Genomic DNA, 16,359 nt, shown 5'->3' with positions numbered 1-16,359 from the left:
GAGAAACCTGTTGAACATTAAAATACCTTTCTTTACTTTTGTGTTATTACACACTGTTTTAAGCATCTATAATAATAATAATGACAAATACTTGCCAGATTTGGAAAGATACATTTATCCTCGTCCTTAAAAAAAGAGCAAAATAACTTACACAACGGACCTTTTGTGACACATTTACTGATAAAAAGAGAGAGAAAGAACCAGGCGACTTGTATGGCTACTTTTACTTATGAATAATGTTGTTTTGTAGAGATAAATAAAAATTGTGTTCAGTAATTGTAAACTCATCAAGCCATGACATGGGTTAGGGTTAGGGTTACAAGCTGTCAGTTTACATGTTAGCAAGGTGTCATTTAAACAACTAGTGTCATTACGCACGACAATAACGTATCAACTTGCCTGATTCCCCAAAACTCCAATAGAGCAGGCGGTGGAGACCTCGCTCGCGCCGAACCAGACCGAGGCCATCCTGGAAGGCATCCCGAGGATGAAGACCTGAGACAGAGCACTTATGAACTGCCCGAACATGGTCACCCCGAACAGGTTGGATTTGGCGCTGGCCACCTTGATCCACGATCCGGCGAAGTTCAGCACGTTGGCCAGGAGCGCGGTGACCCGCAGGCCCTTCTTTTGTAGGAGCCAGGCGACCGGGAAGATGAAGGGGATGTAGGTGAGCATGAAGACCATGGACAGCCAGTCGATGCTGAAGCCTTCCACGCCGTAGAACTTCATCATGATGTTGCTGATGCTGCCGTACTGGATCCATTGGTACCCGTTGCTCAGGGAGTACGCGCTGAACTGACTTGTTTTTGCTTGGTTTAATACCTGAGCTGTGTGGGAAGTCCTCTTTGTGTTGCACCTGATGTAACATGGACAATAAACACACTCACAGGACATGTATGGGGGAGGTAAACCTGTTTGTTCCGAATGTTTGTCTGTAATCATCCAGGGAAAGAACGACTTGTCATGCTCCTGTAAGTAAACCCTGTAGTTATAAAACTTTTGTTTAACATTAAAAAACAACCCTGTTTGATTTAAAAAGTCTTTGAGTAGTTTGGTGACTTAATGCAGAATATACCCATAAAGTGAAGGGAATAAGGTTACACAAACATTATGTTATTATGCTTCATGAGACAAATACTAGATTCTCCTATCTTTTCCACTGTTAGTTGTCACAGTTTTGCTTCACACCTTTCTTTGATTAGTTGTGTTCATTCTGTGTGCCTGTCTCTCTAACTATCACGTCATTCCAGATCCTGCTTCCCACCTCGTCAGTCCAACTGCCTTCACCTGTCCTCTCACCTGCCTCTGATCACTCCCACCTACTCAATCCCTCGTTCCCTTCACCTGGTCCTCATGCCCGTCTCACCTGTTGCCCATTCCCTCATTAGTCCTTGTCTACTCAGGTCCCCTCACTTGTCCTCTGACAGCATTCCTGCAGAACTGTATTGTGGATTTGTGAAATACAGAGTAAGGGAGTTTACACCAAAACCAGTGAGGTGTTTCAAATGTCAGGAATTTGGGCATGTGGCAAAAGTGTGCAGAGGAAAGACAAGGTGTGCCAGGTGTGGAGGAGAACATGAATATGGAAGGTGTGGAGAAGGAGTTCAGCCAAAGTGCTGCAACCGCGGTGGGAGACATAGTGTTGCGTATTGGGGATGTGAAGCAATGAAGCGAGAGGTGAAAGTCCAACAAACAAGAAGGAAATGAAATGTAACTTATGCAGAAGCAGTTAAGTTGGTGAGGCAGGAGAAGAAGCCAGAGGAGGGTATCAATAAAGTCCAAATGGCAGTGGAAGCAGAAAGAAATGATAAAGTCAGGGTACGGGCAGAGAAGGAGAAGATGGTGACTTTCATAGCAGGGGTGATAAATGCAACTGCTGAGGTTAAGTCAAAAACTGAAAGGATTCAAATAATTGTTAAAGCAGCAGTACATCATCTTGATATGATAGGTTTAAAATGGGAGGAAGTGAGAGACCATCTTAGTGTACAGGCAAGCCAGCTTGCATGTATTGGGTGATAATCATGTTAATACTTCAATGGAATGCAAGAAGTTTAATTTCCAATGGGCAGGAGCTTAAGAAATTTATAGATAGCAGAAGGGAGAAACCAGATGTCCTGTGCATACAAGAATCGTGGCTAAAGCCAAGATTGGACTTTGTAATAAATGGGTATGTATCAATTCGAAGAGATAGGAAAGAAGGACAAGGAGGGGGCTGTGTTACTTTTATAAAGAAGGATTCCCCATAGGGTACTGGGTATAGGGCAAGAAAGGGAGTATGTGGTAGTTGAAGTTTGGAGTGATAGGAAGGAATTTGTGGTAGTGAATTATTATAATCCATGTGTAAAATTAGAATTGAGAGAATTAGAAGAAATAGAAGGACAAGATCGGACAAGTATAGTATGGTGTGGGGACTTCAACGCACATAACACATTATGGGGGAGTGGAAGTACGGATGGCAATGGACAAACTATAGACGAACTATTAGATGTTAGGAATTTAGTCTGCATAAATGATGGGAGTAAAACCAGGATTAATGTCAGCACAGGAAAGGAGTCTGTGCTGGACCTAACACGAGTGTCGAGTAACATTGCGGCAGTGTGTGATTGGAAAGCATATCATGAGGGAACTATAGGCAGTGATCACTACCCGATATTTTGTAAAATAAATATTCGTATGTCAGTAGTGGAAGAAGCCAGGGGCGAACAAATGGGTCTTTGGGAAAGCCAACTGGAAGAGATTTAAGGAAAAGAGTGATGGGCATCTGAGTAAGATTAATGGTGATATGCCTATAGAAAGCCTAAATGATATGATAGTAGAAGGCATTAGAGCAGCTGCTCTAGAGTCCATCCCAAAAAGTAAAGGAAAAGCAAGTAGAAAAGCAGTACCATGGTGGACCAATACTTGTAAAGAGGTGGTTAGAAATAGAAACAGGGCATTCAAGTTGATGAAAAGAACCCATAACTATCAGAATATGATACAGTTCAAGAAAGCTCAGGCATTAGTGAGAAAGACAATAAGGCAGGCAAAGAGGACATACTGGAGGAAGTTTTGTGAGACAGTTGGAAATACAACACCAGTAGGAGAAATATGGGGAATGATTAGAAAGATGGGAGGGGACAGAAGAGAGTGGAGTTATCCTGTACTAAAAGCTGGAGAAGAGGTAGCGGTGACTAATAAAGAGAAAGCTGTTATGTTGGCTAGTACATTTGTAAAGATACACAGCAATAACAATCTGTCTGAGGAAGGGAAGCGAACTAGAGAGGAAACAAGATGTACACATAGGGAGGCCTTGAGGAAGAAGGAGGATACTGAAGATGAATTAAGTGTACCATTTACAATAGGGGAGCTAACAAGAGCAGTTGCTAAAGCTGGAATGACTGCCCCAGGAAATGATGACATATGTTACATTATGGTCAAACAATTAAGTGGAGATGGGCTGAATAAATTGTTAACATTGTATAATAAAGTGTGGGAGGAAGGTAGCATACCAGCAAGGTGGAAGGAGGCTGTGATTGTCCCTATAAGGAAGCCAGGGAAAGATGCCAGTAACCCATCAAATTATAGGCCAATTGCGCTAACGTCGAATATATGCAAGCTTATGGAATGGATGGTAAATGAGAGATTAATGTACTATGTAGAGAAACATCGGATACTAGTAGGGTGCCAGAGTGGATTTAGGAAAGGTAGGGGAACCTTGGATTCAATCCTATGTTTAGAAGATGAGGTAAAAAAGGCACAGGTTAACAAAGAAACTGTGGCAGCAGTGTTTTTTGATGTAGAAAAGGCGTATGATATGCTATGGAGGGAAGGGCTATTGATTAAAATGCATTCCATAGGAATTAGGGGGAAACTGTTTAATTGGGTTAGGGAATTTCTAGATAAAAGAACTATCCAGGTAAAAGTAGGGACTGAAAGGTCAAGAACATTTGAGGTAGAAAATGGGACACCACAAGGGAGTGTGGTAAGTCCTATTTTATTTTCCATTGCAATAAATGACATCTTTGGAAAGGTCTCACCAGATGTGGGAAGGTCACTATTTGCAGATGATGGGGCTCTATGGAAAAAAGGTAGAAACTTGGAACATATTGTTAAAAAATTGCAAGAAGGGATAAAACAAGTTGAAAGGTGGGGAAGAAATGGGATTCAGATTTTCAGCAGAAAAAACGAAAGTAATGCTCTTTACAAGACGGAGAACCAGGGGAAACTGTCAGGTGAAGCTGTATGGGAGCAATTTAGAAATAGTAGAGACGTTTCGTTTCTTAGGAGTACACTTTGACAGCAGATTAACATGGAAGGACCACATTAAAAACGTTAGCGATAAGTGTAAAAAAGTAATTAATGTATTGAGATGTCTGGTAGGGTTGGACTGGGGAGCAGAGGTTGCATCTCTACTGCACATGTACAAAGCTCTAATTAAATCCAGATTAGATTATGGTAGTGTAGCATATGGGTCAGCTTCAGAAACCTCACTGAAGCAGCTAGATGTTATCCAGGCCAGGGCCTTGAGAATCTGTATAGGGGCAGTAAGAACATCACCTGTGTGCGCCATCCAAGTAGAGACCGGAGAAATGCCACTGGGTCTTCGCAGAAAGCAACTGCTGGTTAATTATTGGGTAAATTTGAGAGGTCATGAGGGTAGTCATCCAACTAAAAAAGTACTGCAGGCATGTTGGGAAAGGCACAAAGTGCCAAAGACGAGTTTTGGCTGGATAGGAGAAGCAGCAGCAAGAAGCCTAGGAGTCTCTGAGATAGAGCTTATCCCTACTGTCATTTGGCCAATAACTCCTGTGTGGTTGCTGAAGGAACCAGAGGTAGACATGGAGTTGCTGCAGATTAAGGTAAAACAAAAGAATCCTGATCTAGTGAGTGAGTTCTATGAGTACACAGTTGGAAAATACGTAGAGCATGTGCAGGTTTTCACTGATGGATCTAAAGATCCAGTTGCAGGCAGTACAGGGTCTGCTGTTTCATTCCCGAGCAAAAATTATGAAATATACAAACGCACTTCGGATTTTCTGACTGTGTATTCAGTTGAATTGTACGCAATTGTCTTGGCATGAGAGTGGATTGAGAAACAAAGATCAGGCAAAGTCCTTGTGTGCAGTGACTCCATGTCGGCACTCGCCAGTCTGAAGTCGGGTCTGTCCAAAACGCGACAAGATCTACTGTTTCAATATTGACAATGCACTCAAGAGCAGTGGAGCAAGGCATTGAAGTAGTATTTTTATGGGTGTCGGCCCATGTAGGTATAAGAGGGAATGAGAAAGTGGACAAACTAGACAAACAAGCACTAAAGGAAAACAGAGTACAAGTAGATGTTAAGTTATCTAAAGCAGAGGGAAAGGGCATCATCAAGGAAAATATCAACAGGGTGTGGCAACGTCAATGGGACCAGGAGACGAGGGGGAGACACTTGTACTCAATCCAGAGTAAAGTGAGCGGGGTAAAAGTCAGGGGAGGAAATAGGAGGGAAGAAGTCACAATGGCAAGATTGAGGATTGGGCACAGCTATTTATGCAGCACATTATTTGTGATGGGGAAACACCCAACTGGACTTTGTGAGCGCTGCCAGGCACCAGAAACTACAACATGTTGTCACCACATGCAATAAATACAGGTCAGAAAGGAAGGCCATGTTAGAAGAAATGGAGAGACTAGGGATGAAGGGAAGAGAGCTAGGAAGTATATTGGAGTGGGGGTCTAGTGGTCTGGGAAGAGGGTGCTTCATGCACTTTTTGCGAGCAACAGGACTGATGGGGAAAGTATAGTAGATAGGAACCGGAAGATGGCAGTAGTGCAACTAAAAGGATGCAAGCTGCTGTAAAACACCACAGAAGAAGAAGAAGAAGTCCTCTGACAGATTGTTTTATGTTTTCTCCGACCGAGCCCTCGAGCGTTCCACATTGTGTTTATATATTTCTATCTATTCTGTTCCTGATATTACTTTGAGTAAAGGATCATTATTTGCACTTCAGTCTCCCGAGTCGTGCTGTTGGGTTCACCCTGAAACTCCCGTGACAGTTAGTATTTGTATGGAATTCCTCACAGCTGAAAAAAAGTTTTCCCTCATTGACAGAAATTAGCCAAATCTTGAGGGTAATGTGGGCTGCTGGAGAGGTACAATATATATATATATATATATATAGTTAAAATAATTTGAAAGCTCCTGCTCACAACTATTACAGACATGTGGAAAATAATACCAAATGTAGAATTACTCAGGTTGCTATAGCACCGTTGACCAGAACGCTTTGAAATGTTTTCTATTTTGTAAGACTCAAATAAATCTAATACAAAAAAAAAACTAAATATTTATTTCTTAAGGAAATACACATTGGGATTTTGTGATAGCTTATATACGTAACATCATATACAAAAGTATAAAAAACACAATTGGTAGTAACAATATGCTTACAGATTATAAAGTACAATGTAAACCGTCCATATATATATAGATAGATACATATATATGTGCATACATGACGCCTGCGCCAAAAAGAGCTAGAGAAAAAGCATCAACTGCTGAGCCACCAAATAAATGAAAGAACAAAAATGACCATGAGTGATGGTCATTTTGAAGTAAAAAAGCTTCTGCCTATCTGTGGGGTGTGTAAATTGAGAATTTACTATTTTCTTAATTGAGTGAGCAAATTAAACTCAATGTATCCATTAAGAATTGCTCTTCTCTAGTTGAATTTCAGTTCCTATGATTCCCAAAATACATTTTTAACAATAGCAAGATCAAATGGATCATTTGTAGATCACCAAATTATTTGCTAAACTGAAACTGTTTTCAACAGTGAACAATTTCCAATTAAGAAGACATATAGTACAAACCCACTTCAAAACAACCAACTGAACGGGAAGTAATGTGCCAACAGCTGTGTTGCGTTTTTTTTAGGGCTGTGAAACGATTAAAATTTTTAATCGGGTTAATCACAGGTTTTTGTGGATTAATCATGATTAATCACATATTACCGATATTCTCGGAATATTTTGTGAGAACATAGAGATTTATGACAAAAGACGGATATATACATTTATACATTCTTCTATACAATGGTGCTGCAACTCAGCAGTTATTTAGCAGTTTTCTTCCATATGGAACATTAATACATCTTCATCCTAAACAGAATGTTTAACCCTCCTGTTACCTTTCGGGTCAATTTGACCCCATTCAATGTTTAATGTCGGTGTTCTTTGGGGTCAATTTGACCCCAGGCTGTTTTTCACTGTGTCAAACATATAAGAAATATCAACTTTTTTATTTATTTAAAGGGCTATTTAGGTAGTCAACAAACAAACATAAAGTACCTCACACTTAAACTTGGGAAGCAAAATTAATTCTAATACTTTTCTGGAGGTTTTAATTGCTGGGGTCAAATTGACCCCGAGGGTAAAATATGTTAGTAAATGTAAAGGTAACAGGAGGGTTAAACAGAACATTTGTCTCTTGTTTGTCAACCATTAACTCCACCATGATACAATCTAAAGGCCTCTAGTCTTCCTCTAACAGCTGCTGAGGCAAACTGACTGTGTGGGTTTTCTTCATGAACTGGGCCGTGATGAAAGGGACGGCGGGGACACCGCTGCAAAGCTGAAACCTCACCGGCCCGGACACGGGGACAGATTGACAAGTGACTTTTTTTTGCTCGGTCCCGATGCGCGCGCACGGAGCTCTGTGGCGCGAGACGGAGATCGATAAGTGTTAACGCAACGCGAAGAGACAGAAATGACATGCTGCTGTGGAGATACGATCAACAACAGATGTTTAGTTTAATAAAAGAACAAAGACGTGCTCTAGAGAACATGTCAGGGGCCAATCTCTTTAATGTCATGCGATCTACCGACACTACGCCGCGATCGACTGGCAGGTCGCGATCGACGTGTTGAGACCCTGATCTACAGGAAGTAAAAGTCGTAACAAGGTTTCCGTAGGTGAACCTGTGGAAGGATCATTACCGATGAACAGACCGTCTGCATGAGAGCGGACAGAGTTCAGATTGAAGTGGTGTATTGGAAGCTCATTCTGCAAGTGACTTTTTTTTCGTCCCGACGACCAACAACAGACGGATTGGAAGCTCATTCTGCGCATGCGTTAAATGCGTAAAAAAAAAAAACTAGTTAAACCTGAAATTGAATTAACTGAGTTAACGCGTTATTTTTCACAGCACTAGTTTTTTTGTTTTGTTTACCTTCATACTGACAGTGGCTTGAGCTCCGGTGGCCACAATGACACATAAATGGGAGAGCAAGAGAGACAAAGGCACAGAATAAATGACTGAACTGCAATAAACCGTGTCCATTGGATCCACGTTTCGTGGCGTGGCGCTCTGCGTGGAGGTGGGAGGGCTCGGCGGGATCTCCTCCGACTTTAAGTGCTGCTAGTTGGCTCCTCCTTCTCAACCGTAAACTGTACAAAGTGGTGACGCCCTCACTTGCCCTCCAGCTGCTGCAACAGGGGGTTGGCCTCGCCCTCCGGGGTTTTGACGCTGTCCGTCCTGACGATGCAGGTGGGGCGGTGCCGGTTGAGCATGAGGATCAGTTGCTGTCGTTCCAGCTTCAGCTCCTCAATCTGGGCCTTAAAGCCAGAGTTTAACATCTCGAGTCTCTCTGATTCCTGCGAGGGGATGGAGAGAAAAGGAGGTTGTACGGCTGATACTCGAGGCATGTTTTGGCGATATTAAAACAAAAGATACACATGTGGAAGTTAAAATAACGACAAAGTGACTGTGGTTCACCTTTTGTAGATAATCTGTTCTCTCCTTCTTCTTATTTCGACATCGAGCCGCTGCCACTTTGTTTTTCTCTCGCCTTCGTTTCCTCCTGTCGGTCTCTTCATCTCTCTAAGCAACAGAGCAGGTAAAAAAATGTTTGAAATTAAGTTATGATGGACCTGCTCTCCGTGGTTCAGGGCAAAATGATGATAGATTATTCGAAAGATCATCTCATCTTCTTTATCGTACATTTGGCTGTAATAGCAGTTGGCTTTGGCCGTGACTTCTTCACCATCTCGATCAATAAGAAAAAGGAATGTTGAGCTAAAACAAACCGACACATTTCCTTTGTTTACATGATTTTAATATTATACTAACTTTGCATGCACGTTAACCTGTCTCACTCCCAACATGCACGTTTAATGGGTTTAACATCAACTCAATGAAGTCACCAGGTGTGAAGCGATCCAAGACATAACAAGGCCGATGTTTAGCCTTATCTGCCATGTTTGCCTATAAATTCTTATGACAAAGTTGTCATTTTACTGTTTTAAAATGTGTATTTACTTATTTTCCTGGACATCCAGCCTCACATTTAACAACAGTATTGTGTCCCGCTATGTCCACTAGGTGGAACTGTTGATTAACACATAACACAACAACGTTTCAAGGGCGTTTTCACTTCAGGCAAATTGTTTATGATACATCAGCCACATTTTCCACACAGTTAAACTATAATCTGTATATTTCATTTTAAATATTGAAATTGAATATTTCATTCACTGTGGCTAAATCCCATGTGTTGGAGCTATTTAATTTGACTTTTGTATTTAAGTTTTATTGTAAAGTAATATTGATTGTTTATTGCTTATTTAGGTTATGTTTTGATATGTTAGTTGTTTCTTATGATCGTTGTAGTTTAGTTTAATATATTTAGTTGTAGGTTCACTGATTGGGTAACACTGGGCGCCTGTGGTTATATGTAGAGGTGGATAGGCACAGGACCAGCATGCACCAGGGTGGCCAATGTTTTTTTACCACAGCACAGGGAAGTGTCAACATTTTGTTTGTTCTTTATTTTTTGGTTTAAGAAATAAATTATCAAAATAACAACAGGCGGAAATGGACATTACTTTCTTTTGCATCGTCAACACCGAAACCCACAGTGCATCAGTGGCGGTTTGATTTATGTTTTTGTTTGATTTCGGACGACAAATGGCCGCTACACCATGAATGTTCAAACGTCAGTTTAGAAAAAGCATGTAAAGTGAGTAACGACTCAAAATGCACTCTTGGTATTTACATGATCTCGTTATCAGCTGCTCCGTGTTTCCCGTACCTCTGTTTTGATGACTGGGGGCCTCTTCCCCAGACTGCCCAGGAAGTGCAGAGGTGACAGCATTGTGCCGAACTCCTGGAAGTCCCCGAATCTGAGCTCGTCAGTCAGCGTGGTGGCTGAGATCCCAGCCAGTGGACCCAGGCTGGGCAGGGAGCCCGCTGTCACAGAGGGATCTGGGATTCGTCCTGGCATCGCGTCAGACTCGGTCGTGACCACAGCTAGTAGTCACGGGGAGAAAATGGAAGACAAACTCAGACTGCGACTAAAGCAGATCAATGAGAAACATGTACAACTCTGTGCGCTCTGCTTGTTATCGTACATACTGGGGCATACTGTATGGTATGAGGGCAGAAAAGCCATTTTACAGTTATTAGCAGCACACAGACATGTAAGGGCTGTTTGTTACGGCGCTTCAAGAAGGCATAGTAATGTGCCTGAGGTGCACGGTTCCTTTATAGCAGTCAGACTTCATGCCGTACCGATGAATTGCTGGTCTGTTGTAGGAGCTGGATGCTAAGGCTGCTCTCATGAGGCCATTTTACTATTTTGCTTCTGTTTTTGGAATGAATATACAGCCATTAACAGGGATCTTGGCTAGAATTCGCCTTATGTAATCCCCAGAGGCCAAAATAGAGACAAGTGACATTGTACAAAGCACACTCAGACAAATTCCTCTTTATTTCAAGGATAACTAAATGAATATCCACCTTATTAGACTTAATGTCGGGGGAGTGAAATGTGGCTTCCAAAATTCTGCATACAAATATATGAACCAAAATTGAACTTGCTTGGTTTAGTTACATAACAAATGTAAGTTGACACTGTCTACTTATTATTTTTTGTGCAGAACTAGTTTTTTTGCACTATCACTGACGAATGGCACATTTAAAAAACGCTGAACATGAACGTTTAAATATATCCAAAGACAACGACAGGTGTGTGAGAGCAAAGACAGCCAAAGACACAGGAAATGACTCATATTTCCAAGTCACATGATGCAGCCAAAAACTCATCTAAGGTCCAACACTCAGACCAGTAGCCCGCTCTACAAGAAATAAACAGCAGAACAACAGTCTGTTATCACAAGAGAAGACACATAGATGGGCTTTCCAAGGGAAGAGTGTGTGTATGCCAATTGTGCGTCTACTAAACAGTAATGCCAGAACCGTTTTCACGCTTCCCCAGACAGGTCAAAAAGGCAAAGTGAAAGGCCAACCTTCTGGCACGTGATAGGCTAGTCTTACAAATGGTGCAAGACCAAAAGGATGTGATTTGTAATGACCTGCTTTTCAAATGAGTTTTTACATTTTAATAACAACAATCAACCAAAACAAAAGACAACGCTTCCTTAACAACATGGTGCTTGAACATTGAGATGGACTCCCAAGTATGGTCCACAGTGAAGGTGTTATGATTAAAACAGCTATAGGCTATTTAGCATTATTGTAATTATATCTGTATTTGTCCAAGAAGCCAAGTTATTCAACGTATACTGAGTATTTTTTTTAACTATGCACTTTTACAAGAAGAAGAAACCCCTGCCGGTTAGTTTATGAACAGGAGTTGTCAGTAGTTGATGCACATGTGTATCTGAAGCCGTCTACGTTGCGTTACAGCGTGCATACTGAGGCCATTGGTCAACTTGAAAGCGGAAGTTTTTTTTTCTTCCAGTGCGGCATTTACCTTACGTAACTTCGTCTTCCAGTCAAACGAGCTGCAGCGACAACAAAACGCGAGCGCTCGTCTTTCAGGACGGATTTCGCTTTCGATCCAAACCCAGTTAAAGAAGCGATGCACAGACTCCACCGAGCCGGAGACACGGAGGAACATCGTGTTCTGCATGTGCACGCCGTAGTTCCATGTACGAGGGGCATGCACACACAAGACAAAAGCATCTTTCTGTGGCATGCTCAATAAGACGTCAGGACTACTTCGAGGACACAACAGAAGCTGCGTGAAGCCCGCGACTGCAGGAAATGGAGTTAAACCAGAAGGCATCACAGACCTCGTCGCCGCCGGTCCGCGCGCTCGGCTCGTTGTGACCAATGCGTGGCGCGCGCCAGCAGCCCGTTCAGTGTGGAGACATTATTCAGCTCTCGGTTTACGAAGTTTGGTATACCGACCTGACTTTGATCCCAGGTGCAACAAATGTCCTTTCTTCTGGCCAGCCCAGGGTCGAGAATAGATTTTAAAAAGTGGAAACCGTTGCATCAGCGCGATTTTAAACGTGATCCGCAATTTGGGAGGATTTTGGGAATGCGGAAATTAGGCTATGCCAGCCAAACGTAAGCAGGGATGTAAAAAAAAAAGTAGCCTACATCGTGGGGGCAGAAGTGGGGAAGTCGCACCGCTCCTCCCATAAAGAAACACTGAGGCTGCAATGCAACGACAGAATGAGGCTCGGGTGGAGGCCGCCACTGGAAGGCAACCAACACACGCGCCCAGCGCAGCAGACCACAACACAGACGTCATGTTAACGAGGCTTTAGGAAGCAGACGTCATGTTAAAAATAATACTACAATTCATTTGATACCTTTACCATAACTCTGCCTTGCACGTTATATTTGCTTTGTATAATTATAACTATTCTAAATACAAGCTTTTCATATTTTCACCTTGATTGAGAAAAAGATTTATTGGAAAGAAATTACAAACAGCAGCACCAAACTCCACTCTGAATGTAGATTTATTTGAATTATTCAGCAGAATAGATAAGCAATCAATGCTCACTTGACTTCTTCTTAAATTTAACAAATAAGTCAAAGTCTGAAAAGGTAAAAAAATAACTCATAAGTTACATCTTGATAAGATATATAGCATATAGCACTGGATGTTTTCATGGAAAACTTTCAACAAGGTCAAACCACACTTGAGGACATTGAGGTATGCACTTCACATGGATGAATACGTAAATACAACATTTATAGCAATCAATACACTATAAACACAAAACCATACTGATACATTAAATCCCACATAACAGATCTGATCTAGGAACAGATCATATAGATATATATATATATAGAAATATATATATAGTTTGAATATTATTTGGAATCCGTCAGCATGCATCGTTAAATCAAGACTTACTTCAGTCCCACCTGTAAAAGTAAAAGCCATGCTTTTCACTACATCGCTCTGTTGGTTATGTATTTGGAGAAAGTTTACATGTTTGCTTAGTCACAAACACGTGACATGTCATGGATGTATTCCTTGTAGTGTCACAGCATACTGTGGCATATGTTGTTCAGATCATTTAAAAGTTAGGAAACTGCAAACAGAAAAGCTAGAGAGATCACACAGATCACTTCCCTCTGCACATTATAAGGCCAGGAGAGTCGGGGAGTTGAGAAGATCCCCCGATTCCGCCTTGCCCCCTCCGCCTTTGTGACCATCGAGTCCCTCTGTGAGATAGTCCAGCTCTGGACACGCAAATGTGAACACAGACAGGTAGCTGCTGCAGGTGGGGGTGGAGGTCACCACCGGAGTGCTGAGAGGCTCCAGGTCGCTGGAAACCGACTTGTACAGGGTCTCCCAGTCCGAGACCCCGAGAGAACTGCTCAGGTCGATGTCTGGCACGGATCGAGCCGTCTCCATCGGGGTTTTCTCCTCCAAACTGGGCGACATATTTTCCAGCAGCCCCTCCTTAATGTCCAGAGAGGGCTCGAGATCGTAGATGTGGATTTCAGCACTGGCACACAGCAAGATATTGGAGTTTCCAGAGATGGCTGTGGACGGATCCCTGGAGATATCCATGTCGTGGAGCGACGGAGCCTCCTGGGTGCCATCCTCTGGAAGTCGGTCCTCTTCTGGACTGGGCGGTAGCTCGGGGGACCCCGCGGGCTCCTGAAAAATAGACTGCAACTCTTCTGACATCTGGCACACTGGTTTATGTGAGGCAAGGATCAATTCAAGCCGCTCTTTCTCTTTGAGGAGGTTGGCTATTTCCATCTCCAGGGCGGCTTTTTCCTCCTCCAGCTTGTCTGTCTCCTTCAAAACGGATCGACAACCAGAGTCATCCACAATGGAAAACACGCAAACATCGGGTGCATATGGCAGCTGAGTAAAGAAATCACTGTTTACTTACAATTTGCAGTGTGTCTGTGAGTTCCCTCCGTCTGTTGCGACATTTGGCTGCAGCCATTTTATTCCTCTCCCTCCTTATCTTCTTTTTCTCTTCCTCCCCTGCAGACAGCTGGGATGTGGAAGAAATGATTCAGTCATTACCTTGAAGAATCCAGACGTTTCATCCTCTAATCCACGGCGTCTGTTGCCAATTCCCCCTCGAAAGAATGGCAACAGCATGTTTCGCTGCATTGCATCTAAAAATAGACCATTGTTGCAGACTTGCTGTGACCTGAATATAAATTGACTGCCGAAGGGCTCACAGCCGGCACACGGCACCAGAGGAGCGTGCACAATCGCCCTGTTGCACACAAGCAATTCAGACAAGCATCTGTAAATGTACACGGTTGACTATTCTGTCCAATGGCAGGGAGTCTTCATCCGAGATAACCTACCTGCTCAGTTGTCCCCTTTCTGACAGCATTTTTGCTCTTGTTCCCACCCACTTTGGGTGTTGCCTGGTGAGAGCTTTGTGGTTCATTGGCTTGCTGGCTACCCAGAGACGAGGAGACAGATGTAATAATTGTAGGCTGGACCATCCACTGGAAATCTGGGGTAGAGGAAATTGCAGTAACTGTTGGAACAAACGGAGTGTCTTCAACGTTCATGTCTTGGCAGAGCTCCTGAAAACGGAAATAATCGAGAGTGAGGACTTTCAAAGAGATTTCTTAAAATAAACACATTCCCGTGCCGTTAGTGGCTTTAAAATGCATCTTTTGTGATAATAATCGTCCATTAAACTCACAACTCGTATGTTTAGAGACTGAAACAGAGGGTAACAAATATACCCGTCCAGAAATAGCCTTCTCCAGATCAATATTTGACTTTATCATGGTTTCTGACGTCAACTCTGACGCAGAGATGCTGTGGAGTCTCCTGAATGGATTTATTTTTCTCAATGAGCCGCTGCATCGACACGCTCACATTTGGTCCCAGGACGTCGGGATCATAACAACCAGAAGAACGGGGCCGATGGGTCTCATTCCCACCCACGCGGATCTCATCTCCAAATTATTTATCAAATTTGTATTGAAAAATAAAAATATATTTGTAATAAAGCTCACCGAGTTAATTAAAATCTTATCAATCAGGTCCCCCTCCCCCACCTGGAATATGCTAACAAACAATCAGTCATTGGACCACATACAACGGGGGGGGGGGGGGGGGGTATGATAAACAAAGCCATTCATACCTTTGCATTGCTCTCCGAGGAGGAAGCAGCTGGAGAGCTCGCCTCTTCTGGCGTCTGTTGGTAAAGTGTCCCGACAGGAGACTCTGTCCAGCAGGTGGGAGAGACTGAATCCATGCCAGGCGTCAGGTTATGATGATCCATCACCAGGGGGAAAACACAGCCGAGTCCTGATCAATGACAAATATGACTCTGGCCTTCCGTGGGCAGAGCGTCGTTGGTCTTTTCTCCAGGTATATACCTGGTAACTGGACGACTAGAATGCAAGCCCCTCCTTTTATGCTCCGCTAGAATTTTATGAATGAACCAAGACCGTACCATCCGCGGAGGGGGAGGGTGGTCATAGACAGGCACACGGGCCTACATTTCGGGGTAAAATAACATTATTTTGACGGATTATATTATATTATATTAAGCTTCCTGTATATTTCCTCCACAAATGCAGTGTTACACAATTTTTGTTGTTGATAAACCTTATCACTGCAAAACCATACAGCCGTTTTCATTCCCATTCACAAATATGGGTTTCATCTGAATGCAATGTGGGGTGAGAAACGTGAGTCTATTTATAAATACACATATGAAGGCTAACAATTTCCTGGGCGATGACAACTTGATGTCCTGGTGCAATTATGTATTGAAGGGTAACATATAATGTAATTTATAACGAGTATAGACTATGTACGTAAGTAGCCGGGCAACACATCCTAATAACGTAAATGCTCAATTAATTGCAAGGTCAACGTGACGCATTTTTCAAAAGTATATAGTAGATAGTATAAGTATATATGACCTTTCACCATTTCATGTATATGAATCATATCCATGAATCTGTCAGACGGTCACAACATAAAAAACATGGAGAAGTCTATATATCATATGATATATCGTCTTCTCCGTGTTTTTATGTTGTGACCGTCTGACAGTCATCTGGATAAACTCAGCACTTTAAGAGCTGCCTTTCCAAAGATAAGACTCGAGGCAAA

At 42.5% G+C, this 16,359-nt stretch overlaps 3 protein-coding genes across 4 annotated transcripts; all 3 read right to left on the bottom strand.

The window, feature by feature from the left end:
- Positions 1-390: 390 nt before the first annotated feature.
- Positions 391-942, bottom strand: LOC130201589 (feline leukemia virus subgroup C receptor-related protein 2-like). Its single transcript, XM_056426658.1, has one exon. The coding sequence runs from the start codon at positions 895-897 to the stop codon at positions 391-393; it is 507 nt and encodes a 168-aa protein (XP_056282633.1). The 5' UTR covers positions 898-942.
- A 5,359-nt stretch (positions 943-6,301) lies between these two features.
- Positions 6,302-12,680, bottom strand: jdp2a (Jun dimerization protein 2a). 2 transcript variants are annotated; one of them, XM_056426267.1, is made up of 4 exons: positions 12,183-12,680; positions 10,060-10,277; positions 8,745-8,849; positions 6,302-8,623 (listed from the first exon to the last, which is right to left on the bottom strand). In XM_056426267.1, the coding sequence occupies exons 1-4, from the start codon at positions 12,268-12,270 to the stop codon at positions 8,438-8,440; spliced, it is 597 nt and encodes a 198-aa protein (XP_056282242.1). In that variant the 5' UTR covers positions 12,271-12,680; the 3' UTR covers positions 6,302-8,437. The 2 variants fall into 2 exon arrangements, with proteins under 2 accessions (XP_056282242.1, XP_056282243.1); XM_056426268.1 differs by having other exon boundaries at positions 12,065-12,275.
- A 47-nt stretch (positions 12,681-12,727) lies between these two features.
- Positions 12,728-15,130, bottom strand: fosaa (v-fos FBJ murine osteosarcoma viral oncogene homolog Aa). Its single transcript, XM_056426269.1, has 4 exons — positions 15,010-15,130; positions 14,580-14,807; positions 14,147-14,254; positions 12,728-14,049 (listed from the first exon to the last, which is right to left on the bottom strand). Exons 1-4 carry the CDS (start codon positions 15,094-15,096, stop codon positions 13,381-13,383), a joined length of 1,092 nt encoding a protein of 363 aa, XP_056282244.1. The 5' UTR covers positions 15,097-15,130; the 3' UTR covers positions 12,728-13,380.
- Positions 15,131-16,359: the final 1,229 nt, after the last annotated feature.

This window comes from Pseudoliparis swirei, chromosome 11 (genome assembly GCF_029220125.1).
Source record: "Pseudoliparis swirei isolate HS2019 ecotype Mariana Trench chromosome 11, NWPU_hadal_v1, whole genome shotgun sequence".
NCBI lineage: Eukaryota > Metazoa > Chordata > Actinopteri > Perciformes > Liparidae > Pseudoliparis > Pseudoliparis swirei.
This window is presented reverse-complemented; position numbering and strand designations above follow the sequence as displayed.

Bases quoted from the DNA above. Each gene is read 5' to 3' on its own strand.
- LOC130201589 (XM_056426658.1), bottom strand. From the start codon at position 897: ATGTCCTGTGAGTGTGTTTATTGTCCATGTTACATCAGGTGCAACACA.
- jdp2a (XM_056426267.1), bottom strand. From the start codon at position 12,270: ATGCAACGGTTTCCACTTTTTAAAATCTATTCTCGACCCTGGGCTGGC. The intron at 10,278-12,182 runs GTCGGTATACCA...CGTGACTACTAG, and splicing joins GCACCTGGGATCAAAGTCAG to CTGTGGTCACGACCGAGTCT. The intron at 8,850-10,059 runs GTACGGGAAACA...TCTGTTGCTTAG, and splicing joins CCCCAGTCATCAAAACAGAG to AGAGATGAAGAGACCGACAG.
- fosaa (XM_056426269.1), bottom strand. From the start codon at position 15,096: ATGCAGCGGCTCATTGAGAAAAATAAATCCATTCAGGAGACTCCACAG. The intron at 14,808-15,009 runs GTCAAATATTGA...TTCCGTTTTCAG, and splicing joins ACGTCAGAAACCATGATAAA to GAGCTCTGCCAAGACATGAA. The intron at 14,255-14,579 runs GTAGGTTATCTC...TCCACATCCCAG, and splicing joins GAAAGGGGACAACTGAGCAG to CTGTCTGCAGGGGAGGAAGA.